This window comes from Pogoniulus pusillus, chromosome 5 (genome assembly GCF_015220805.1).
Source record: "Pogoniulus pusillus isolate bPogPus1 chromosome 5, bPogPus1.pri, whole genome shotgun sequence".
NCBI lineage: Eukaryota > Metazoa > Chordata > Aves > Piciformes > Lybiidae > Pogoniulus > Pogoniulus pusillus.
Genome location: NC_087268.1, coordinates 31,514,554 through 31,541,355, shown reverse-complemented (window position 1 = coordinate 31,541,355; position 26,802 = coordinate 31,514,554). Strand labels below are relative to the sequence as shown.

Here is a 26,802-nt window from a genome sequence, read left to right as displayed (position 1 = left end):
ACAAAGGTGTAGGTTGTACTACTTAAACTAATCTGGGTTTGTTAATTTTCGTAGTAGCTGGTTGTTTGATGTATCTGTTTACTGAGTTTCGTCTTGCCGATTCATATGCTGTACTACACAAATGGTCCCATGCAGATCTGCACATTACTATAGAGGTGCCTGGTGCTGTTGGCCTCTACGTATTGCAAATCTGAGCAAATATTTAGAACAGAATCATAGAATCAGTCAGGGTGGGAAGGGACCACAAGGATCATCTAGTTCCAACCCCCCTGCCATGGGCAGGGACACTTTACCCTAGAGCAGGCTGGCCAGAGCCCCATCGAGCCTGGCCTTAAACACCTCCAGGGATGGAGCCTCAACCACCTCCCTGGGCAACCCATTCCAGGCTCTTGCCACTCTCATGCTGAACAACTTCCTCCTCACGTCCAGCCTGAACCTACCCATCTCCAGCTTCGCTCCGTTCCTCCTAGTCTTGTCACTCCCTGACCTTTCTCCTATGACCAAGTATCTGTTTTGCATTTGATTGTACAATGAAAGGGCCAGTTCCCAAGATGAACCTATTATTGTGTTTGGAGTTCCACAGTTGATTGTTGAACACACTGCTCTGCTAACTGTTGGTTGTCCCCTTGGTGAAACACCAGGGGTTGTTTGCATACCAAAGCATTTTTTCTGTGGGGAAGATGGGATGTGTTCAGGGACTAAAACATACACAGCTTAAATGCACAGGGATAGTGTATGTGGCATGGTGGATGGAGTGGTGAAAGCAGGATCAGATTTGTCACCTGGAAGAGTGACTGTCAGCTTTCCAGAAAAGATGATTGTCCTCAGAGATCCAAACTGCTTCATTCCTGAGACCAAGTCTCCAGTATCAGTCTTCTAGTGTGAGCATTGGTGATCCTCTTCCTGAATCAGTTGCCCTTTCAGTGTCGTCATTGTTTTCCTGAACAAAGGGGATTGATTGGGTCAGTTGAGGATGAAGAGTGAAGAAATGAGGTAATGTTTTTTAATGGTCACACCTCAGGAAACATCTCCTTGGTGGACAGCAGAGCATGTCTGTATAAAATTTCTTCTATATAAAGAAAGGATAAATAAAACTTGCTGTCACAGGGCTGTCTCTAACTGACAAGTGAGAAGCTTTATTCAGATTGTCTGGGGGAAAAAAAAAATCTGTGAACCCAAATGTAATAAATCAGACCAAAATTTGAGAGGAAGGAAGAGGCTGTTGGCTGGAATTGACCTTTGGTTTTACATCTCTACAGAGACGGAGATCCACTTTTTGTACCCTTTGCAGGCTTTATTCACATGAGAGGATATGCAGGAAATTATTTTTGCTCAGGTACAAGCTGTGATTTTTTTGGTAATGTTTTGACATTTTCTTTCTTTCTTTAGCTTCCATACTTACTAAGTTATTTCCTTCAGTGTTTTCATGCTGTATGACCATGTCAAAAGGGCTCATGATTTCATTACTGCCTATTGCTACTTTATATATTTAATTCACAGAATCTTCAGTGTCTTTCAACATGTTTTAATAATTTATCTGAAGAGTGTAACTCTAATAACACATTTATCAATTGTGCTTTTTTTGGGTTATAAATGTATACCTGTAAATAGTAAACCATAGCACTATTGAATTAAATCACATGAAGATCTCTGCTAAGGAATCCCAAAGAGACAAACACAGCTTGCAGTACTCATTTTAGGAGGTCAGTGAAGCTGTTGAAGGGCCTGGAGAATAAATCTTATGAATAGTGACTGAAGGAGCTGGGGCTGTTTAGTCTGTAAAAGAGGAGGCTGAGGGGAGAACTCTTTGCTGTCTACAGCTACCTGAAAGGATGCTGTGGAGAGGCTGGTGCTGGTCTCATCTCACAGGTAAATAGTGATAGAACAAGAGGCAATGGCCTCAAGCTGTGACTGAGTAGGTTTAGAATGGACAGTAGGGAAGTTTTTTCCACAGCAAGAGTGGTCAGGCATTGGAATGGGCTGCCCAGGGAGGTGGTCAAGTCACCAACCCTGGATGTGTTTAAAAGTTGTTTGGATGTGGTGCTTGGAGATATGGTTTAGGGACAAACCTTATAGAGTAAGGTTATCGGTTGGACTTGGTGACCCTGAGAGTGTTTTCCAATCTGAATTGTTTACATGATTCTGTGAAATAATTATGAAAAATGCCCACACTGGAGATCAATAGGTGTTTATCATTTTAGCAGCTTTGCATACAGTACATGTCACAGTTGTTGACTTCTTCAACCAGGAGCCACATCCTGTGTCCTTGCCCTGCTTGTTCTACCTCAAACATACCCATGTATAATTCACAGTGCACCTGCACAGATGCAAATGCCCACATCAAAGAAGCAAGAGGAAGAAGTTACTGGAAGCAGAAATCCTGCCTTTGGCAGCAGTACAGAGTCAGGTCAAACAAAGTGCCTCTGTGATTGTAGCAGTATTCTGTGTTGGTGCTTGCTGTTAAAATTCTGTAGATGGAATGATTTGTTCAATCTTTCTAAGAAATACAGCCCTAGTACCTGCATATTATATGCATTTGATTTTCATTTTCAGAAGGAAATAATATGTCAAGTCTTAGTTTGTCAAAGAGCTGGACATGAGCCAACACTGTGCACTTGCAGCCTAGAGGGCATCCTAGCCTGCATCAAAAGTAGCATGGCCAGCAGGTGAAGAGATGCCGCTCTGCTCTGGTGAGATCTCACCTGGAGAAGTGTCCAGCTGTATGGCCCCCACCACAAGAGAGACGTGGACCTGCTGGAGAGGGTCCAGAGGAGGGCTGGATCTCCTCTGCTATGCAGACAGGCGGAAGGAATTTGGGCTGTTCATACTGGAGCAAAGAAGGCTCAGAGGAGACCTCATCACCACATTTCAATATCTTAAAGGGACCTACAGGAGGCTGGGGAAGGACTGTTTGGAAGGGCTTGTCAGGATAGGATGAGGGGCAGTGGTTTGAAGCTGGAGCAGGGTAGATTTTGGTTGGACATAAGGAAGAAGTTCTTTACAATGAGAGTGATAAAATACTTGAATGGGATGTGGTTGAGGCCCCATCACTGGAGACATTCAAGATCAGACTCGATGTAGCCCTGGGCAGCTTTATCTCGTTGAAGGTGTTTGTGCTCACTGCAGGGGGCTTGAACAAGATAATCTTTGAGGGCCCCTTCCAACCCAGTGCGGTTTGTGAAACTCTGACTTGTCCTAGTCCTTTGCAGTTCCAGAGGGCATAAAGACCTTTGATCATCCTCTCACTGTTTAGATCTATTTGCTAGAATGTTTTTTATTATGACTGTGTAACCAAAATGTATCCGTTGTAACTGACTAGCTGATAAGCAGAACGAGGCAAACTCACTCTGAACAGGCTAAAACTGTCTAGTACGCTGGCAAATGTCCCATCAGTGACTCCCTTCATCCCAGTTCAATTAAGGGTGCTTGTCTATACACAGGGAAAATCTTGTTTTGCTGGAGGCCTACATGAGCAGTCATGAAGATCAGCGGTTCATGAATCCTTCGTGTTCATTAATATCATGCAAGTCTCATTCCTTCTGCACACACTTTAGTGATTTATCGCTCTTGTGCTCCTGTGACCATTTCAGAAAGCTGCAGTAGAAAATCCATCGTGCTGCATCCTAACAGTAGTGTAAGAAAAAATGTGTTAGATTCTTACTTACTGTCTAGGGATTTCTCCAGCATTTCTGAAAGGTCCCTTAAAGGTATTACTTACAGCTGCATACCAGCTTTGTGAGGTATTAATAGCTCCTTTCCTTTTGTGCCGAGTGGATTACTGCCACATAAATTTGTAATTGGTGTAGCAGTGCATGCAGAAGAATTTCAAAGCAGCTACTCAACTGAAAACTCCTTTGCTTTATTAATACCCCGTTCGTGGAGAGAATAAAGAAGGAAGATTGTGAAATGTGGAAAAGAATTAAAGTCTGACAGAGAGGAGTTGAGCTTGGGATCCCTAGTTCCAAAGCATATACCAATAGAGAGCATTTTTTCAGAGGAAAGAAATTACAGTAGCAGAGTCCAAAGGCTCAAAGGGTGCTCCTAGCTTGCAGTAGCAGGGCAAGACATCATCCATTTATGTAGGTGTGCAGCAGCCAGCTCTCACTGTACACATTAGATTACTGAGAACACCATACACAATAGTCAGGGCCCGCCCCAGTGTAGATCCAGCTGCAATCCATCTCCTACATTTCATAATTGTGAAAGGTATCATCTTCTCAAAGATGCCTTCTGAAAATCACCTGTCTAATCGTGGGTCTGATGGTGTCCTGAACCTCAGCAAAATCAACCTTTCTGAACAACTGAGAAATGTGTTCCTCAGTAGCGCCAGAGGTCACTTTGCCTCCTGTAGAGGAATTAAGAAGTGCAGAACTCATTAGTGAGCTGCCAGACCTGGCTGGGGAAAGCAGCAGTATGTGACCTCAGTTTAAATGCCTACGTGTCTCTTTAACTCTCTTTGAGCACTATTAAAGTATTCCTAACTTCCGGATGAAGTTCTTTCAGTGCCAGGTTTTGGCCTTCTGCAGAGAGCTGTTACTGGGGATTCAGTCAGTGTTGTTGAGTGCATGCATTTTTCAGTGTTATGGTTCATGCTGGCTAAGCTGGCAGCCCACGGCTTGGATAGCAACACTCTGTGCTGGGTTAGGAACTGGCTGGAGGGACGAGCCCAGAGAGTGGTGGTGAATGGTGCCACATCCAGCTGGCAGCTGTCACTAGTGGTGTCCCTCAGGGATCTGTGCTGGGCCCCATCCTCTTTAACATCTTCATAGATGATCTGGATGAGGGCATGGAGTCAGTCATCAGCAAGTTTGCAGATGACAGTAAGCTGGGGGCAGATGTGACTGGGTTGGAGGGCAGAAGGGCTCTGCAGCGGGACCTTGACCACCTGCACAGATGGGCAGAGTCCAATGGGATGGGGTTCAATAGCTCCAAGTGCAGGGTGCTGCACTTTGGCCACAACAACCCCATGGAGAGATACAGGCTGGGGTCGGAGTGGCTGGAGAGCAGCCAGACAGAGAGGGATCTGGGGGTGCTGATTGATACCCACCTGAACATGAGCCACCAGCGTGCCCAGGTGGCCAAGAGAGCCAGTGGCATCCTGGCCTGCATCAAGAATGGTGTGGTCAGCAGGAGCAGAGAGGTCATTCTGCCCCTGTACTCTGCACTGCTTAGACCACACCTTGAGTACTGTGTTCAGTTCTGGGCCCCCCAGTTTAGGAGGGACATTGAGATGCTTGAGCGTGTCCAGAGAAGGGCGACGAGGCTGGTGAGAGGCCTTGAGCACAGCCCTACGAGGAGAGGCTGAGGGAGCTGGGATTGGTTAGCCTGGAGAAGAGGAGGCTCAGGGGAGACCTTATTGCTGTCTACAACTACCTGAGGGGTGGTTGTGGCCAGGAGGAGGTTGCTCTCTTTTCTCAGGTGGCCAGCACCAAAACGAGAGGACACAGCCTCAGGCTGTGCCAGGGGAAATTTAGGCTGGAGGTGAGGAGAAAGTTCTTCACTGAGAGAGTCATTGGACACTGGAATGGGCTGCCCGGGGAGGTGGTGGAGTCGCCGTCCCTGGAGCTGTTCAAGGCAGGATTGGACGTGGCACTTGGTGCCATGGTCTAGCCTTGAGCTCTGTGGTAAAGGGTTGGACTTGATGATCTATGAGGTCTCTTCCAACCCTGATAATACTGTGATACTGTGATATTTGTTCTTTTACCTATGTATACACATATATATGCATATTACATGCAGATGAATTTTGAACAGAGCTTCCATTAGCATAACTTAATATGTGAAAGCAACTACTTACCCTCAGCCTTTTAGTTAGATTTTTGTCTAGATGTAGCTGGCCTGTGATGCGAATGACCCAGGGTGTATGTGCAGGCCAGTGCACCTGGAACCGGACCCCATCCCTGGGGTCAGGCTCATAAGATACCCTGATCTAGCAGAAGATGTCTCCACTCATGACAGAGGGGTTGGTCTAGATGACCTTTGGAGGTCCCTTCCAACCCAAACCATTCTGTAATTCCATGATTCTGTGATCTTTGCAGGACATTGTCAATTAAACATTTGATAAGCCATTTAAAGCCACTTCTTTTCGCTGCCAATTGTTTTATCTGGTTTACATCAGCAGCTTCTCCTTGAAGTGACTCCATTGTGTGCAGGCACAGCTGTGCAGTGACATCAAAGATCTGCCACCATAAAAATCCCTGTTTTCACAAGCCAGGCACACCACCTGCTGTAGTCATCTTCCTCCCTTGTGTTAGTCTTGCAGCAGCAGTCAGGTACTTAACACAGAGCTGAAAAAGTGTGGTTGGGTGAAAAGCATGGGCCTGAGTTAAGCACAGAACCAAAATAATTCTCAGGAACTTTTAAAGCTGAACAGATTCCTGTTCTTCACATACTTTCACGTCTGACCAAAAAGGTTGGCCTCATACCTCTGGTGAATTTGCTCAGTCCCAGCCTGTAACTGTCATTTACCAGGTCATTTTACCTAATGGAATTTAAATAAGCAATTGAACTGACTGTGACAGCTGTTTGGTGAACTCCAAGATCATGGCAGCTTTTACTTGCAGCTTTCTGTTGGCACCTGGTGCTAATCAGACTCTTCCCATATCCTGACCTCCTGCCCTCCACCAGCATAAGTGCAGTTTTGTCACCCTCTCCCAGAACAAATCTGAAGTTTTGAAATTGATTGCTAGTTACATTCAAAAGTTAAAGGACTTAAATTAAGGGACAAACTAGAAGCTCTGTCTTGTTAGATGTTAAATCTTGTTTTGCTTGGCTGCTCATAAAGAGCCATTCTCCTCTAGTTATTTCTTTGATCCTTTGTGATTTCCTGACTATTTTCTCTTGCAAGTTTGTTGACGACACCAAGCTGTGTGGTGCAGCAGACACGCTGGAGGAAAGGGATGCCATCCAGAGGGACCTGGACAGGCTGGAGAGGTGGGCATAAGCCAACCTCATGAGGTTCAACAAGACCAAGTGCAGGGTCCTGCATCTGGGTTGAGGCAATCCCAAGCACAAATCCAGGCTGGGCAGTGAGTGGCTGGAGAGCAGCCCTGAGGAGAGGGATTTGGAGGTGCTGGTGGTCAAGAAGCTCAACATGAGCCAGCAGTGTTCACTTGCAGCCCAGAGGGCAAACCAGATCCTGAGCTGCATCAGGAGAAGTGTAGCCAGCAGGTCGAGGGAGGTGATTCTCCCCCTCTACTCTGCTCTGGTGAGACTCCACCTGGAGTACTGCATCCAGTTCTGGAGCCCCCATAACAAGAAGGATGTGGACATGCTGGAGTGTGTCCAGAGAAGGGCCACTGGGATGATCAGAAGACTGGAGCTCCTCTCCTATGAGGACAGTGTGTCCAGAGAAGGGCGTCGAGGCTGGTGAGAGGCCTTGAGCACAGCCCTACGAGGAGAGGCTGAGGGAGCTGGGATTGTTTAGCCTGGAGAAGAGAAGGCTCAGGGGTGACCTTATTGCTGTCTACAACTACCTGAAGGGTGGTTGTGGCCAGGGGGAGGTTGCTCTCTTCTCTCAGGTGGCCAGCACCAGAACGAGAGGACACAGCCTCAGGCTGCGCCAGGGGAAATTTAGGCTGGAGGTGAGGAGAAAGTTCTTCACTGAGAGAGTCATTGGACACTGGAATGGGCTGCCCGGGGAGGTGGTGGAGTCGCCGTCCCTGGGGCTGTTCAAGGCAAGGTTGGACGTGGCACTTGGTGCCATGGTCTAGCCTTGAGCTCTGTGGTAAAGGGTTGGACTTGATGATCTGTGGGGTCTCTTCCAACCCTGATGATACTGTGATACTGTGACAGACTGAAAGAGCTGGGGCTGTTCAGTCTGGAGAAGAGCAGGCTCTGAGGTGACCTTATTGTGGCCTTTCAGTATCTGAAAGGGGACTGAAAAAAAGCTGGGGAAGGACTCTTCAGGACATCAGGGAGTGACAGGAATAGGGGGATTGGAGCGAAGCTGGAGGTGGGGAGATTCAGGCTGAATGTGAGGAGGAAGTTGTTGAGCATGAGAGTGCTGAGAGCCTGGAATGGATTGCCCAGGGAGGTGGTTGAGTCTCTGTCCCTTGAGGTGTTTAAGGCCAGGCTGGATAAGGCTCTGGCCAGCCTGCTCTAGGATAGGGTGTCCCTGCCTGTGGCAGGGGGGTTGGAACTGGCTGATCCTTGTGGTCCCTTCCAACCCTGACTGATTCTATGATTCTAATGGTGGAGGAACTTGTTCTTTTGGATATAGGTCAAATTTATTGCTAACCTTTGGGAAATCCAGACATGTAATATAAGATTACTTAAATTAGAGGGACAGATGTTAGACTTTGAAAGGTTTTTGTTATCTTGACAATTAAATATTGACAATTCCAGAATATATAAACTCTAATTTTATATCTTGCTTTGTTGTTGTTGTTGTGGTTTCTTATCGTGCATTTAAATTATGTAACATTCAGATTTTAGGATTTATTTTAGTTTAACTTTTTTTTTTTGAGAAATGGCTTGATAAACTGACAGCTGTGGTTCAGCAGCATAACGTGCAAGTATAAATAGAACACAAGCTGTCCATTTATCTCAGTCCTGATCTACTTATATTCATCTGATGCTTATTACAATCACAGTTTGTCTCTGAGCAGATACATCCAGTTAGGATTAAGCTTGGACAACTAACCTAATTCACTCTTGTAACATAATTCAGTGTAGATTTCTCATGAAATGAAATAATTCTTTTAAATCCTAACCTTTAGTAAATCAATATCAAAATATTTGGAATATTTAGCAATGTCTGCATTCTTGGGAGGTACTGAATTTGTTTCTATTAGCTTTTAGGTTTGCCAGAGTGTATCTCCATTCATAGAGTCATAGAATGTCAGGGGCTGGAAGGGACCGCGAAAGATCATCAGGTGCAGCCCCCCTGCCAGAGCAGGACCACCCAGAGCAGATCACACAGAAACACATCCAGACAGTTCTTGACTATCTCCAGAGAGGGAGACCCCACAACCACCCCGGGCAGCCCACTCCAGTGCTCTGTCACCCTCACAGGGAAAAAATTCCTCCTCAGGTTCACATGGAACCTCCTAAGCCTCAACCCCCACCCACTGCCCCTTGTTCTATCACTGGGCATCACCAAGAGGTGATGAGGTTCATATCTATTTCTGAGATTTCTCCCTACTGCAACTTCTCCTTATATGTCATGGTATTTTATTAAAGGTAATTTTAATTCACAGATTATACTATGGGATCCCTTTCTAAACTTGCTATTAGAGAGAACATTCTGATAGTTGTAGCTTTAAAGTGAAATACAAGCACATCTACACAATTCTAACAAGCACAAAAATAATACAGGCAGAACATTGTACCTGAACTTTAGTCTAAATTGAAATAAGAAAGATTCACTCTTGTATTTCCAGAATATTAGTATATTCAAGGCATAATAGTTTGTTTCTACGGTTTTAAGACAGAAGGTTATTTTCTCATCACTTTGTCTATGAAAGAGCCATCTGCAGTCTGTGGATGTAAAACCATCAAGTTCTGTCTTCAAAGTTTCTGCCAAACTTTGTTTTTTTTGTCATTTAGAGCCAGCTTCTAGCTGACTTTTTACTGTTTCACCCTAATGACCACCCTCTAGAGCAGGTTAATCTTTGTCTGCTCAAGTTCTGTGTCTTCAGTGTTTCAGCCAAACTTTGTTTTTGTCATTTAGAGCCAGCTTCTAGCTGACTTTTTATGGTTTTACCCTAATGACTGCCCTCTAGAGCAGGTTAATCTTTGTTTGCTCAAGTTCTGTGTCTTCAGTGTTTCAGCCAAACTTTTTCTCTCATTTAAAGCCATCTTCTAGCTGACTTTTTACTGTTTCACCCTAATGACTACCCTCTAGAGCAGGTTAATCTTTGTCTGCTCAAGTTCTGTGTCTTCAGTGTTTCAGCCAAACTTTGTTTTTGTCATTTAGAGCCAGCTTCTAGTTGACTTTTTACTGTTTCACCCTAATGACTACCCTCTAGAGCAGGTTAATCTTTGTCTGCTCAAGTTCTGTGTCTTCAGTGTTTCAGCCAAACTTTGTTTTTGTCATTTAGAGCCAGCTTCTAGTTGACTTTTTACTGTTTCACCCTAATGACTACCCTCTAGAGCAGGTTAATCTTTGTCTGCTCAAGTTCTGTGTCTTCAGTGTTTCAGCCAAACTTTGTTTTTGTCATTTAGAGCCAGCTTCTAGTTGACTTTTTACTGTTTCACCCTAATGACTACCCTCTAGAGCAGGTTAATCTTTGTCTGCTCAAGTTCTGTGTCTTCAGTGTTTCAGCCAAACTTTGTTTTCTCTCATTTAAAGCCAGCTTCTAGCTGACTTTGTACTGTTTTACCCTCATGACTACCCTCTAGAGCAGGTTAATTTTGCATACTCATTTTTGATTTTAAAAATCAACATGTGCACCTTGCCATAATGCAGTGTTTATGTAGGGTTATAAGGAAGCTCAGCACTAATTATAACAACCATTAGCGCTACCCTGTTAGGGTATATGCTTGTTCAACTCTGAAACCTTGTATTTCAGATTAGAAATAACTTCTGTATTGTAATGTTCACTGTCTGCCAAATTGTAATGTTGTTCAATAGCATGAATCCAGTTTGACTTTGTTTGCACTGCTGTTCTCAACCAAATAAATGTGTGCGGAGGTAAAGGATGAAGCATGCTTTAAACAGACAAATCTAAACAATTTCACTTCATCCTTGTTTAATTTCCACTGTTTATTGTGCATGTGCTGATTCTGAAAGGTACACATGGCAGTTGCACCTTTAAAAAAAGAAGATTTAGCTTGTATGTACCTTTGTGTTTGTTTTTTGGAAACCATTCAGAAACCCACTAATTTCTGAGCCCTGCCTGTTTATATGTTAGATTTTCACAGTCTTTTGTATTGTTCATGCAAGATATGTCCTGCAGTCCTCTAGGGTTTTGTTAGGGATGTGATGGCACTTCTTATGCTGAAAATTCTCTGCAAAAGCTCATCTCTGCTGGGACTCCAGGGAAAAAGACTGGATGAGCAGTAGATGCAGAGCTCACAGGTGGACTCTCCTGTGCCTGGTGGGATCTTAAGTGCCAGGCATGAGAGGTGCTGTGTTTTCTTGTCTGTGAGATGCACGCTTTTCCCTCAAAAATGAGATCTACAATTAAGGTGAAGCAGCAGTGCTGGTGGCAGTGATATTACCAGCAATATGAATAGCAAGTTGTGTTGAGGGGGGCAAGAAGTACAGAAGAAATGTCAGAACAGTGTTGATTCTGCTACCAGAGCCTCCTACACAGCAGTGAGGGGGGATACGTGGCCCTATAATGTGAACTTTTCAGTGTCGCATTGAATAAGAGGATGTAAGGAAGAGCCTGTAAATAATTGTTAGGATTTGGAGGAAAAATCACAGTAGGATATTTGAGATGTTCCATAAAGATAAGGCTCCTGTACAAAGAAAAATATGAAAGGAACGGTGAGAGCACCCAGCAGTGATGAAAATTATGGCATTTTAATTTAGTGATTCCTAAGAAAAATTGGAATTATTGTACTAAAATATTATGAGAGTCCCCAGTAGAGAAAAGAAGAATGAGAGGGAGTACAGAGATGTCAGTCAATGTGGCTGCTTCTGTTGTCAATGTGCAGCATTGTGCCGGCAGTCAGAAACAGAGCTGGAAATGAAGCATGAGGAGGATAAGCCCTGTTTCATTGCCATGATTTCATTGATTCCATCAGGCTCTCTGCAGTAACTTAAAGAATTTTGTGGAGGTGTTACCCATTGTATGTTACTGTTTATGTGACATTTGAAAGAAGAAACAGAACCTGCTAGTCTAGTAGGTTCTGCCAACTAATACTTACAGAATAAAGGCAGTAGCCTTTATACTGCTACATAATTTGCTGATGCCATATAGAGCACGGGAAAAAATCCTTCTAATAAGAGCTTTTGTTACAGTAATGCCAATGGCAAGAGAAAATATTCAGATTATTTTCCTGGAGATAGAGGCTGCTGCTGTTTGGAAAACACTGCATTACACCATCTGTTTCCTTTTGATTGCACACTGCCATAGCCATTGTTGTGATTAATTTCTTTGCTTCTAGGCACAAATTTGAGTGCTTAAAAGAAGATTAGAAGCTTGTTTTGCGAACAGGGATGTAGCTAATGGCTAGCTTTCAGTAGGATTGTGTGTACTTAACAACTTTACAACTCAAGTCATCGATCTTCTGTGTGTGTTTGATGTACGAAGAAAGCAAGGAGAAAGTCCTTTTGCTTCAGTGTAATAATTCTCTGCACAAATTGTTGGTGAAGTTTCCACCATGTGCCCTTAGTATCACCATGCGCTCAAAACGCTTCTGGAACAAATAAGTCACTTTCCATAGTATCATAGAATCAATTATGTTGGAAAAGACCTTTAAGATTATCAAACCCAATCATAAACCTAGCACTGACAAGTCCACCACTAAACTGTGTCACTAAACACCACATCTACATTAACAAGACTCTACTACTTCTCTGCCTATTCCTAAGACGCAATGTGACCTCTTCTGGTGCAACTTGGGGTCATTTCTTCCTGTCCTGACTACTTTTTTAACCTAGCTGTTGGCTTAGCTGCTTGAAGATGTATAGTTTCATCCGCAGACCAGGTCCTTTGGTCATGAGGTTGGTGTGCCCCAAAAGGCCCAGACAAGTAGTAGTCTGCCAGGAAGAAGGAAAGCCCTGATGTTTGGTAATCTGTTACAGCTATCTCCTCTGCATTTGATGCCTCCACTGGGAGACTCAGCCACAAGAAGCAGGTTGCAGTGTTGCCTCTGTGGATGCTGATGTTCTCCTGTATCTGGCCAGAACCACTGCTTTATGCCTCAAGCAGCACAAGAAAATAAGGAATCTTGTCTAATACATGGAAGCTGTGCCTCACTTCAGTTCTGCTTTCTTTTGACCCTCAAGTATATGGTACAGTGGGGGTATGTATCTGGGTGGTTTTCCATCACTAAGCTGTTCCCATCCATCTTTTTAATTCCTGTGTTCCTTAAATAAGCTGGGTAGGCTTTGATGAGTAACACAGCTGCAGTATGCAGTACTGCATTTGCTTAGTATAATGAATCTAGAAAGCAAGTGATAGTTGCTTGAAATGAGCAAGTTCTTATTTATACTTTTCTTAATCATCACATTTCAAGACTCACATTTGCCTATGATTTCATGTTGGAAGTCAAACATTTTCCAGCTAAAAATGTAGTGATTCTCCTCTGTTAACAAGGTATACTCAAATCAGTGTTTAACATCAACTTATTTAGTATTTACTTCAGTGTGAATTAACTAAGAGTTATCTGTTTGAATTTACTTTCAACAGCATCATATTTCAAAACATGTCAGAAGGTTGATGTGCATAATGTTGCATATTGACATTGTGGCAGATCCATGGCCATACAGGACACAGTTAAACAGAACTGAGAGGGAAATGTTGACTGCCAAGTAAAGCAGCATTATCAGTTTCCTCCGTCCTGCATTGAAAGAGGCGAGGGGAACAGACAGTGTAGGGTTTCCTGAGATGTTTTGAGAAAGCCTGGGATTCATTTCCCCTCCCTTCCTTCCTATTAGTTGTTAGTTAACTCCCAGGAAGATTCAGATTTGTTCTTGTGAGACCTCTTTCCTCTGTACTGGAAACGGGCTGTGCCTTTGAAAGGCTTGGGTTTTGCTTCTGTGCTAATGCAGGGGGAAGAAGAGTAGGTGGATTGATGATGAGAGTCTGACTTAGGGCACATGAGCTGATAAGAAGTCTCTGATTGACAACGTTGTATTGACAGAAGTATTTTAATTTGCTGACACAAGGGTAGCACTGTCCCGTGAGGAATCCACAGTGCTGCAGACGCAGAAGTAGGAAATACATCGCGTCAGTGTGAGAATTCTGCCCTTGGAGTGCTGAATTGTAAACTTAGGAGCAAGACCATGAAGTTCTAAGGAAGACCTTCAACTTGCCCTTCTTCAGGAGAAACCTCAGATGTCTCTTTGCGACAGCTAAACATCTGTTACGTTAAGGAGAAGGATACAAAGACAGAGGTGATAGTACCAGCTACTTAGGATGAACGGCTGCTTTGGATCTCTCTGCATGGCTGGAGTATACTAACAAACTGGATACTTTGTGAGGGCTTTTCTTCACCAGAAACAGCACAGAGGTGTTAGTCTACCTAGTGTTATTTTGGATGAAACACTGTAAAACAAATTATTTCGTTTCTGGGGGAGGGAAATTTCATCTGCTAGTCTGACATGCCTATGTGAGAAGCTGTGCCTCCTTTACTCATACTAGCCACGCTGAAAACTGTGTCAAGAAGTCCAGTCTGCTCAGTGCAGCATACTGGGAACTGAGAGAGTCTCACAACCTCATGCAGAAACTATCTTGGCGTTTTCAGTCCATGTCATAAAGTACAACTGATTTTTCTTTTTCTTTCTTGTTTGTTTTTGGTGTGTTTTTTTTCATTCTAATAAATTGGTTTCTGAGGAACAGTACCTGCAACACAAATAACTGCGTTGCACTCATCTCCAGCTCTTGGAATCTGCATCCTTTTAAGATCCTTCTGGCAGCAGCATTTGGATTTTACACATGCAAAAAAATGATGTTCCACTGACATTTAAAAACAAAGTATCTTTCAGTGTGTTTAGAAGAGTGTAATTCTGAAGAGCTGATTTTTTATTTCCTTCAGAGAATAACTTGGTGAAGATACAGGGATACACATCCATGTCTCAACGCCGCGTGTTAAGGGAAGGACGTGAAAGTCATTTTAGGATCCTTCCAAGATTCTTTCACATTCTTCATGGCAGACGTCACTCACGAAATAGCCCACGTCAAATATGCTCTGGTGAGGTGAACCTATAGGTGATCCTGTAGTTGGATTTGTATCTAGATAGAGCGTGGCACTTAGATTTGAGCAGCATGCGAGGTGAATATGAGCAGTAAGTAGCCTAGTTTTGGTGTTAACTCGTTTTCTCAGCTGATGATTCCTGCAGGAGTGAGTAGTTTTTCCTCAAAGTTGTATACTCATTTAGAGATACAGCAACACAGTTAAAAAAATCTATGCCTTTACCCATACTGGGTATTACTCATGCATTGTAATTACTGCATAAAACCATAATACCTTGTTTCTCCTTATGGCTCCAGGTGTATGATAGTACATAACAAACACAGATTGGAATGCTTTACACCAGCCCTCCTTTGATACTTTAGAAGAGCTTCACTGAGTGCTGTGCTCTTAAAAAAGATAACCAATTGCTCCAAAAAATTATTAACTGTACTCAAAAAATCAGGAAGCCTCTGACCTTTAAGTGTAATGTAGTCAATTTAGGATCTGCTGCCACTTAATCTCAAAGTCAATGTTTCACACAGTATGTGGTATAATAATAATGTGTCTGATAATTATATAATCTGTGTGTTTAACAAAGCTACGTTTTGTTGGGTTTCTCCCTTTGAAATCGGTTAACTTTGGCTGAGATAAGCTGAAGCAGATTTTCAATAATTAATTAATTCTTTCTTGGTTTTATATGCATAGTGACCTATTGCAGTGAAAAAAACAACTTTTTTTCTTGTCTCTCTTTAAATTTATTTGGAGCATATGAAATTGAATCAACAAGAAGTAAGCTTATAGGAAAATATAAAATTCTTGAGGCCTTTCAATAGTCCTTTCTTTAAAGTTGACACTTAAGAAAAAAATAGTAGGAAAAAAAAGCTTCTCTGGTGGTTCCTTTTGCTCATGCCTTCTTTTCTGTTGTGTTTACTGAGGGTTTTTTGTCATCTGTTTTGCTTGGAATTAGCATTGTAAGGTTTTTTAATAACCTTTTCCTTTTTTTGGCAACTTCTGAAATGTAAAGATTTCACTTTTCATGATGTATCAATTCTCAGCATTCATGAGGATACAGTTTGGTAGCTTTAGGAGTGCCAGCTAATAAATAAAGAAGATTTAACAATTAATTCTGTTCAGCTCTGTCTAGAAGAAAGCTTTATGTTAATTGTTGTTGATGACAGTGAAGTCAAGAAAAAAATTAACTGTATCTTTAACACATGGGAAGAAGTCTTATAAAGCAAATCAAAACAAGGCCTCCTCAAATTTCAGTCTTACTTTCATGTAGGATTTAACCATCTCTTGGTACTAATCACACCTGCACCAATTCATTATAACATTTATGCACTTAGGAGTTTCAAACACCAGCCAGGTGTTCATGAATGATTTGGAGCTCATCCAAAGCAGCCTGCATAGGGTAAACCTACATATTTAATGTACTGAACACATTCTAACGTAGGTACTTTTCTTCATTTTAGCCCAATTTCCTGCAGACTCAGATCCCTAATATAAATTTTGTAATGATCTAAAATAATCTCTTACTTATGGGTTCCTTTCACTATATATAGGTGTGTATAGCCAGAGAATTGTGTATTTCAGTAGGAAGCTGTCTGTCTTCTCTCCCACCCATCTTTATTATTATTCCAAAGCTTCTTTTGATTGTGTTGCAGCTTTTTCTGTTTGAAGTCTTGAAGTATGCAAAAATTCTGTTTCCTTTCCTTCCTGTTACCCGTTTTATGTTGACAGCAGGAAAGTAATTATATGTTTTTAATGTTAACCTTATATATCCAGTAAGAATTATTCCATTGTTTTGGTGAAAGTCATTTTATGGCCTTCTGGACTGATAAGACTTATTCTGCTTTCCTGGTGGCAAACCCCAGTTAGCATTCAGTGGCATTTTGAGAAGACAGACTTACACAGAAGGTGGATCAAGGGAAGAAGTGAGCTACTGCAGCCTGAGAACATAGCTATGCTGGGTAAAATGCCAGTCTTGGCAAATATGTATGTCCAAAGTAAATGTGCTTGCAATTCTATGAATCTCATCTCTCATCTCCTTGTGACAAAATTAAGCAACTCTGTCCTGTTGTCCCAGCTCTCTTAGAGCTTTCTTCTCTCTTCGTTAGCGTCTCTGGAAACTAACAAAAGAAGCTTTGCTCACTGTTGCTTCACCTTTTCCTTATATATTAAAAACTTAAATCTACAATATATACATTTTTAACATGAAAAATACATGTCCTACATCATGTATTGATTTTGCATTGCTTTATTTACTGAAATAGGTAAAATTACCTTAACAGGGCTAGCTTCCAGAGTCTTCATGGTTGATCAAATCTGTCTCTCTTTTGTTTTAACTTCATGATTAATCAAATCTGTCTTTGTTTTATTTTAACTTTAACATAGCAGATTTTTATTTACTTGCAGGTTGTGGACAGTTGGATCTGTCTTCATCCTCATTGCACTGCTCTTTGCAGGCATCTTTTGCCTTTGTCCCCTTACCCTGTTGAGCTCTGGCTCTGGTTACTCTTGCTCATTAGGTTGCAGAGCAGTTCAAATGTACTGTGTAGTCAGAGCCTCTTGGCTTGGGAGGCAGGGCCCAGGCTAGCGCAGCCAGGCTTGTGTGAGACAGCATTGTGATTTTTGTATGCATCCCCAACTGTACATCTTCTATGTGCATCTCCAACTGCAGGCAGGTAGGATGGCAGTTGTTGTAGAGTTTGTGGAAGGTTTCAACCCTGGAAAGATATGGTTCAGGTAGTCTTCTGTGGGGACATCTGTCTCCCAACAGCAGGAGACATTTTCCAGGGTGCTGACCTGCTGTGACCCTTCGTGATGAGCTTCCTGGTGTAGTGCTCACAGACCATCCTTTGAAATTCTCCCTTGTTGCTTTCTCTGAGCAAATGGGAACAGTAGGTTGTCTTGAGCTGAGAGCTGTAAAACAAGTCTGGCAAGTGAAGACTCCAGAGACTTTTGTCTTCGGTCTGTGATGCACTTAGTATGGATGGGGAGTATCTCTGGAAACATCCTGTAGTCTGCATCTCTTCACACTGGATTCAGGTTGGTTTTCTGATGAAGATAACTGAAGCTCTGTGGTGGTTAGCTTTTGTGTTGTGTGCTCTAGATAAGTAATAAGTGAAAGGATGAGGCGACTGTTGTTGTCCCAAGGTCCTTCCAATCGAAGTTCTGCAATGAGATACAATGAGGCAGTACTATAATGTCGAATACTAATAGACTTCTGTAGTGAGAGTTGGATGAAGCTTGGTTCATTCACAACCTCTATAATCCACCAGAAATAATGAAGAGGAGTCTAGAAGAAGAGCACTTCTGGATTTTCCATGTTAGCTGAGGGAATGAAGGGGAATGCAACTGCTCTGGGACTTGTATGAGTATTTCTGTTGAACATTGGGCATTCTTATATGGGGAGAGAGTCTTAGCTTACAGGCTGCATAGCAAAATTAATGGATGCAGGAAATGTCAGAGTATCAGATAAATACATGAATATAGCAGACATGCTTGTGTATCTGAAGGCTTCAACACAGACAAAGCCTGCTTGGAGCCAATGTAAACACTGAGATTTCTGTCCAGTGTTGAAAAGTCTGCAACCACAACTTTATTGCTCTTAGTCCACACACTAAATAGATGCTGATATATAAAGCTATATTTACTGATATTTTGCTGGCTGGATAAATGTATTCAGAAGGGATTTATCTGAGATTTGGGAGTTCCATGTTTGAGATTTCTATTACCTGTCCTGCTGGATTTGCGCTCGCACATTTTAGAGCAGAAAGTTGAGAAGAGATAGGAGTGTGAATACACAGCACCAAAATATTAAACCTGTGAGTAAACAATTCAGTGCAACTTATTACAGATAATGTTGTGAGAATCTGAATGAAAAACAGTTTTACTTTGCCTTCAGAAAGCCTAACAGGACTGAAAACAGGCTTAGAGCTTCAGCCTGTAGCCATGATATCAGACACTGGGTGTATCGGCAGTCTGTAAATATTCAGGGTGGGGACATGAGGGGAAAACACTGTAATTAAAGAGATAATTGCAACAACAGTGCCATTACTGGAGGAAAATATATTTGTAAAGTCATCTTGTGCCACCTATTACATTTGAGGAACAAAGTTCAATTAATATGAAAGCTCTTACCTTCTCGGGTTAATTTGTTCTGAGCAGGAGGAGAGAAACGTGGATATTTTTCTGCTCTGACAATGAATCAGAGAGGAATTTCCATAGGAGAAATGAAGAGCTATTACTTTTTCTCAGAATTGTGTTCGTGGCTCGATTCTGTGGCACAGAGTAAGTTGGCTTAACTTTTTAATAACTCCTAGATCTTGTAAATATAAACAGACTTGGGTAGACTTCTAAGTCAAGAGACTGCAACATTGCCGTCTACAACTACCTGAAGGGAGGTTGTAGCCAGGTGGGGGGGTGGCCTCTTCTCCCAGGCAACCAGCAATAGAACAAGGGGACACAGTCTCAAGTTGTGCCAGGGAAAGTATAGGCTGGATGTTAGGAGGAAGTTCTTGACAGAGAGAGTGATTTGCCATTGGAATGGGCTGCCCAGGGAGGTGGTGGAGTCACCGTCCCTGGAGGTGTTCAAGAAAAGCCTGGCTGAGGCACTCGGTGCCATGGTCTAGTTGACTGGCTAGGGCTGGGTGCTAGGTTGGCCTGGATGATCTTGGAGGTCTCTTCCAACCTGGTTGATTCTATGATTCTATATATCACTTGGAACTGTGTTCCTATGAGCACTTGGAGGTCTGTGTATGCCAAAACCCCACAAATTTCAAATCTTAATACAAACTGTGCTAGCTCATTGATTCTTGAAAATACACTGATCACAGAATGCACATCACTGGAAGAGCCTGAATTGGGGGATGGGGTGGGTATTTTAAATCTACTTTCCCGAAGGAAGTAAAATATTAGATATCCAAATTTTCATATAAGGTTTTCATAGAACTTGCTTTCTTTTCTAATAGCACCCCTCAAACTTGTTACCATTTAGTATCTGTGATGTGCTTAAACAAAATGATTTATTTGGCTCAGCCAAGTTGCTTAGTGAAACGTGAGCACATTAGCAAAACCGGCTGGTGTCCTTCTAAGACTGAAAACTTCCCAAGCAGCATGTCCATCAAGGGCGAGTTGCTTCTTCCCTTGGAAATCAGTTTCAGAGCATCATTGCATAATTATATATGGCAGGTTTTGCTGCTGGAATGTGTTCAGTATGTTTTCTGATAAAGACTTTGTTACTGTTTAGAGATACCAGCTCAGGGATACTGGCACATGTATTTTTTTCTTTCACTTAGGTGTCAGTATTGATTTGTCTTTCAAATCCAAGGAATCCCAGCTTCCTTTTTAAACTGTTTTTTCCCCCTGATTTTTTTAATTTAGTGGTTTTTTGTTAAGTATTTATTCTTTGTGTTGCAGTTTAAGAGTGAGGGAAATGCATGATTTGAGGAGTGTATTTTACAATCACAATAAGATGCAAGCTGTGTAGAAGGTAGGAATATCTAAAATGAATGACATTTCCATCAGATTTCTGAAAGTAGTCCTGCATGCCTTTATTTGAGAGGAAAATGTTTCTTCTCCACCTGTGTGCACAATAATGAAGGAGTATTTACCCTCTGGGATACTGGTATACAGGCTACTTTATTCCCCTGGATGATGATTCCTCCAAGAAAACATGGGCTTTTAAGAACCGCTCCAATTAAAGAGGCATGTACACAGAATTAGGGGCGATACAAGATCTTATTTCCATTCTCCTCTTTCAACAGATCCACTGACTCTGAAATCCTTGATTCTGCTCCCTTACCCCTTGAACCTCCCCAGCCTATGCCTATGATTTTATCTTTGATCAAGTTTTCTAAGATTTAAGCTGTCTATGAGGTTAGCTTTCTTAAAGGAACAGACGTTTTCTAAGGGTTGCTGTTGTGTAACATTAAGTGTTGCATGTGAATGGAGAAAATGGCTAAAAATGTTGTGTTACTGTAATACATTTACAATTAATTTTCAGAAAACAAAATCTGACTGTGCTTGAAACTCTTGAAATGGGGAAAAAATGTCTTCCTGGCTGTTAGTGCTCTTTTGAGAGTTCATTTAATTAGAGGTACTAACATATACAGCATTAATACCATCGTATGCAGTGAGTTAACAAGAATGTATATTTTTCCTGCTTTCCTGGCCACTGAAGAATAGCTGAAAAAGCAGTGCACTAGTGAAAAAACACCACCAACTTACAGTTTCCCTGATGAATAAGCAGAGATGCTTTGCTTCAGTAATTTAGAGTAAAAATTACTTGTTGCTCTTCTGGCATGCTTATGGTTTTCCATATGGAGAACTGCCAACACAAAGGTGTTTACTCTCTGGGCAGAACTAGTCCTGGAGCCAGGATGTGACTTTATTTACTCCCTTTATCTTCTTAATTGTTCTTTCAAGAAGTTTCTAATCTCATGTGCTGTTGCAATCTGTTTAGTTGTACTGAAGTCATGCTTCATAAGATGGCCTGCACAACTTCCTTTTACTCTGTGTGCTTGTCATGTTTAACATGAGCTTCAAATAAACCTCAAACATTAGGCTAACCTGAAAAAGCTGAACATACATGGCCTCCTGCTAAAGCACCCTAAGTTAGAAGGATCAAAGTTTATTGTATGATTTCCAGCACTTCCATAGAACCATAGAACCATAGAATCAACCAGGTTGGAAGAGACCTCCAAGATCATCCAGTCCAACCTAGCACCCAGTCCTAGACAATCAACCAGACCATGGCACTAAGTGCCTCAGCCAGGCTTTTCTTGAACACCTCCAGGGACAGTGCCTCCACCACCTCCCTGGGCAGCCCATTCCAATGCCAATCACTCTCTCTGACAACAACTTCCTCCTAACATCCAGCCTAGACCTGATTGAAGTTGTACTTATTTATTTTATCTTATTTCAGAGTCACTACATCTTCTTTCAGACCAGGAAGCAAAGACCAAGGCAACTGCTATGTGACCTTAAAAAAACCCAAAAGAGATTCTGGTTTAGTCAGGGGTTAATCTGGTCTCGCACACACCTTCTGTTCTTGGCTTTTTGAATCAAACATGGCATGAAATCTCCAACCAAATCTTTTTGATTGGTATTTTTCTCTGGAAATGGACATGGGCTGCTGATGGTCTTACTCTTCACATTCAGTATCTGTTAGCAGTCTTTGGTGTCATTGATGGTGTTTGCCAACTTGGATACAATTCAACGTGAGGGAAACAGATTGTTGAATGGGTTCAGTCTTTCCTTTTGGAGTAACATATGAGAATTGAAGTACCCTACAGAAAACTTCCACAGGGGTTTCTTCTTAGCTCTTTTTATTTTCAGGTGGAAAAAAATCTGAGGTTTTCCCCCTTCCACTGCCATCAGCATGCAATGAGTCTCAGTCCCATCAAATTATTTTATTCAGGTTTATAGAATCATAGAATTAACCAGGTTGGAAGAGACTTCCAAGATCATCCAGGCCAACCTAGCACCCAGCCCTAGCCAGTCAACTAGACCATGGCACTAAGTGCCTCAGCCAGGCTTTTCTTGAACACCTCCAGGGACAGTGACTCCACCACCTCCCTGGGCAGCTCATTCCAATGGCAAATCACTCTCTCTGGGAAGAACTTCCTCCTAACATCCAGCCTATGCTTTCCCCTGGCACAACTTGAGACTGTGTCCCCTTGTTCTATTGCTGGTTGCCTGGGAGAAGAGGCCACCCCCCACCTGGCTACATCCTCCCTTCAGGTAGTTGTAGACAGCAGTGAGGTCACCCCTGAGTCTCCTCTTCTCCAGGCTAAACAATGCCAGCTCCCTCAGTCTTACTTATTTCTCAGCAAAATTGCTAGTAAATTTTGAAATTTGGTAGATAGGGACCTAAAAAAGGTGAATCCAGGAGCCAAGTTAGTATAGGACCTTGAAGGGTTCAGTGGTAGTTGCTTGCAGTTGTGTCTTGGTTTTGTCCACTTAGCAAACATATTGGTTGGGTAGTTGGTAGAGAATGTAATGTCAGATGTGGGTGGTTAATCGAGAATCATGGAATCATAGAAATGGTCTGGGTTGAAAGGGACCTCCAAAATTCATCTAGGCCAACTCCCTTTAAAATTTGCGATGAGTACAGTTCTGGTTACTGTTTATCTTAGAGTTGTGATTTGTGAATTGCCTACAGTGATGTCAATCTGAATGTGGTTGTACTCTAAAAATCGTTAGGAGTTTTAGATGAACAGTGTTAAAATAGATCATTGGTCGTGAGTAATTCTTTGAATGCTTGCATCTTTTGATTTCCTTCTCTGAGAAATCACTTTAGAAGTCTTCACAGTATGTGACACATGGTTTACATGAATATACATCAGAGGGCTAGTTGAAGAACTTGTTTATATGTGTCCTTTGGCTTTTGGGGAAGGAGTTACTTGCTTTTCAAGATATTATTTGAACGAAGGATGCAATCTGTATTTCCCTCCTTTTTTTTCTAGGCCAACGTCATAAGCTTTCATGAAGCACAGGCGACTTGTTTCATGCAGTGTCTGCAGAGCAGAATTACTCTTTAATTCCTAAGCCTTCATGGTCAAAAAAAAACCCCAAAAAGCAATTAGCCAAACACTTCTATAATTCTTTGCATCTCTGTTTGGTTACAAAACTGTATACGAAAAAAATGGATAGGGTTCAGTAGGTCAAGTGTTTTTGAGGGGAGTTAATGTGAAATCAAGAATTCAAGATATTGCCTCTATCCTTTTAAATTAGAATCAGAGAATCAACCAAGTTGGAAGAGACCTCCAAGGTCATCCAGTCCAACCTAGCACCCAGCCCTAGCCAGTCAACTAGACCATGGCACCAAGTGCCTCATCCAGGCTTTTCTTGAACACCTCCAGGGATGGTGACTCCACCACCTCCCTGGGCAGCCCATTCCAATGGCAAATCACTCTTCTCTGGGAAGAAGTTCCTCCTAATATCCAGCCTATACTTCCCTTTGGCACAACTTGAGACTGTGTCCCCTTGTTCGCTTTGCCTTTCTGATACTGCTTATTATCACTGGATTTTTGAAACAGAAGCTCAAAATGTGTCCTTCTTGGGAGCCTAAAAAGCTCTCCTCCAGCTTACTTTCAAACTCTCTATCTTCTACCATCTAAAGCTCTAGGATGCCAATATTGTGTTCATACATTATAACTGGACTGTGCATGTGGGCCATAAATAATGTTTTGCTGTCTTTCTCTGTGTCATCTACCGTGATAACTGTCCAAAAAATTGCTTAAGGACTTCAGGTGTAAGTATGAGTAGTGTCTACTACCTTCCTCGGTGTAAACTTTTCCCTTCTTAGTTGATAGCATTTGACCTCGGTTCCTTGTCTGATATTTTTTCTGACTTCCACCTATTGAAAATTGTGTTCTTTGTCTGCAAGGTAACCTGTAATAATATTTTTTGCAGATGTTCTGATGTAACTTTATAGTTATTTTAGGGATAGATTCCTTCAAGAAAAAAAAAAAGCTACTGAGTTTTGTCAGTGATTTCCTGTGTCCTCACTTGGTCCCTAAGTGTCACCACTTTGCAAATAGTTTTTGCAGTCCCCCAAAATACCCTTCTGGGAATGTCAGATTTGCCACCCTCAACTGCAGTGGCATCCTTAAGCGAGGAGATCATCTGCTTACATTCCATGAGCAATCCTGGTCTGGTTAGCATGTTTAAAGCACAAGGAGTATGCACCTGCAGTACTGACTTTTAATATCAAAGCATAAAAACATAAGAGGTGTCCTAGTGGTCCTGAACAAAGCCTGTTTCCTTGCCAAAGGAAGGACTTGGAGGTTTGGCCCAGGTCATGGAATTTCTTTCTATATTAAAATGTCTAAATGCAGATCAGACTGTATGCGGAGAACTTCGGTTGTGTTGGAAAACTTCCTAATGAATCTTCATGTTTTGAGATGTTAGGAGATTGGTTTTGAGGATCGTGCCTTTGGACTCAGGTCTTTCTCCCTGTAGATGCCTAAGCCAGCGTTTGGCAGCGTAGCCGATTTACTGCCTGAACAACTGGAATTTGTTGGTAGATTTGAGGATAAAGCTCATGCAGTCACAAGATTTGTGAATCCTCCACCCGGCATTTTCCGTTCTGGCATGCTTCCAGTATGGAAAAAAGAACAGGTATTCCCAAGCCCATTTTATCAGATGGGTTTTCAGCCATTTGACTGATTTGAGGTCACCTCAGTTTAGCCCCCTTTGGTGTTACAATGTAAGCCAGCATATTTGTTGGTAACAAGGAGCAGTAACAACTGTTTTCCACATTAGATTGCTTCCTTCTTTCAGTTATGAAAACCCATTATTATTATTGTTTACATTTAAACAATGAGAATGCTCTGTCCCCTCTCTCCTTGTCCCAGCACATGCCAGCCTCAAACCCTCATGGTCCATGGGATTTTTATGGATGCTCTGCAATACAGTTGTGTGATACTTCCCTTAAGTCCTCTACAAACAATGGGCTTGTTCACTCTTGAATACTTCACATTTTTGAAAGCATTTCCTCTATGTGCCTGTGTTTATTTTAGAAATCAAAAAAACAGTGTTTGCTCTTGGTACCTGCAAACAGCATCAGTGCTTCAGAGGCAGAAGGCATGTTTTAGAACACAATACCAACAGGGAGGGAAGACACAGTATTCTAAAACAATACTATGAGAAGAGATTAAATATGACAGAGTAGGCTTTGGGTTACAGTTTGCCAAACTGGGGAGCACACCAGAAATACACTAATTAGCTCCTAAGCTCTGCTGTTGCATGGGAAGCAGTAACTTCAGTGAAACTGCTGCAGATGAGAGCCAGCTTACATCAGATCTGAGTCCCTTTCTCAGTGTTTTGGCTGCAGGAGAGACCTTGGTTGTTAGTTTATAGATCTGAAGACCTGTTTGCAAAAGGAGTATTTCCTTGAGTTCTTTGTCAGCTAAGTGCTAGTGGCTGCACCTGTGAATCTTTAAACGCCTGTGAATCCACCCAGATGGGCTGTCTGAAGCTAAGTACTGGTCAGCTGCCAGGAGGTGCCAGATGGGTGCATGCTGTTTTTAAGGCAAGCCAGTGATAGAGCTGTGAGTCTTTTCCTTCCGCTCAGGTACAGTGAGAGACTCTTCTTTCTTGCCTGAAGAGGAAAACATGAAACAAGCTCAGTGAAGTCATGGGGTTTTGTTGTTGGTTTGTGGAGATTTAATATATTTGTATGTTCCTATTTGTAGCCAGACTGCTGTTTCTTTCATTAGCTATTAATCTAGGGAGATTAAAAAGTTGTGGATGTTTGTTGTTGTTTCTTTCTTCTGTTCTGAGGAATTATATGCAGCTAACAGTAGGGACTTGAATGCATCTTATATGTAAACTGCACCAAATTTGTTCATAGGTGTGAAAAGAAATTCTAGTGGAGCAAAAAATCCCTGACTGCTATTGAAAAACTGAGAAGTCCAGTGAAAAATTAAAAACTTGGGAACCCCTTAAGCCTTACTTTCCCAAGTGGTCTGAAGAAGTCTGTACAAGATACTTTATAAACAAAAATCTCATTTCTTCCCCTGAAGTTTCCCTCCAAAATGTAATACAGGAAGCAAAGACTCACTGGGGAATTGGGATACTTTTAGCATTACTGGCTGTTGTTCTCTTTGAGCAATATGATTCTTTGCTTATCCTTTGAACCAAGCAGGCATCTGTATTTGTTGTCCTTTATATTGTGCTTTTGGTGTCCTATAAAGAGAGGAAGGGGTGTGTTCAGCATTGGCTCAAGTGTTGTGGCATGGGGTTCAGACCAGCAGTAGTCACAGGGTGTTCAGTGTTTGAGTAAGGAGAGAGCAGAGGCTTTTAGCAAAGGTCTTGTTAAAACGACACTGTTAAATGCAGGATGAGACCTAACTGAAGAGGTTTTATTTGCTGCCGCCATACTGCAGGGAACCACAGAGTGCTCTCACCTTTGATCCACTTGCTCTCTGCTTTTCTGCTTAGTGCAAATACAAGGCTAGGGGCTCAGTTAAAATTACATTGAACTAATCAGATACACAC

General features: G+C 42.1%; 1 protein-coding gene across 2 annotated transcripts in view; it reads left to right on the top strand.

Moving 5' to 3' along the window:
• The first annotated feature begins 14,625 nt into the window (after positions 1-14,625).
• Positions 14,626-26,802, top strand: part of MCF2L (MCF.2 cell line derived transforming sequence like) — a 123,263-nt gene continuing 111,086 nt past the window's right edge. For both annotated transcript variants that reach the window (XM_064143723.1, XM_064143725.1), the window contains exon 1: positions 14,626-14,811. In XM_064143723.1, coding sequence (XP_063999793.1) covers positions 14,691-14,811 — 121 coding nt within the window. In that variant the 5' untranslated portion in view covers positions 14,626-14,690. The remainder of the gene's footprint in view (positions 14,812-26,802) is intronic.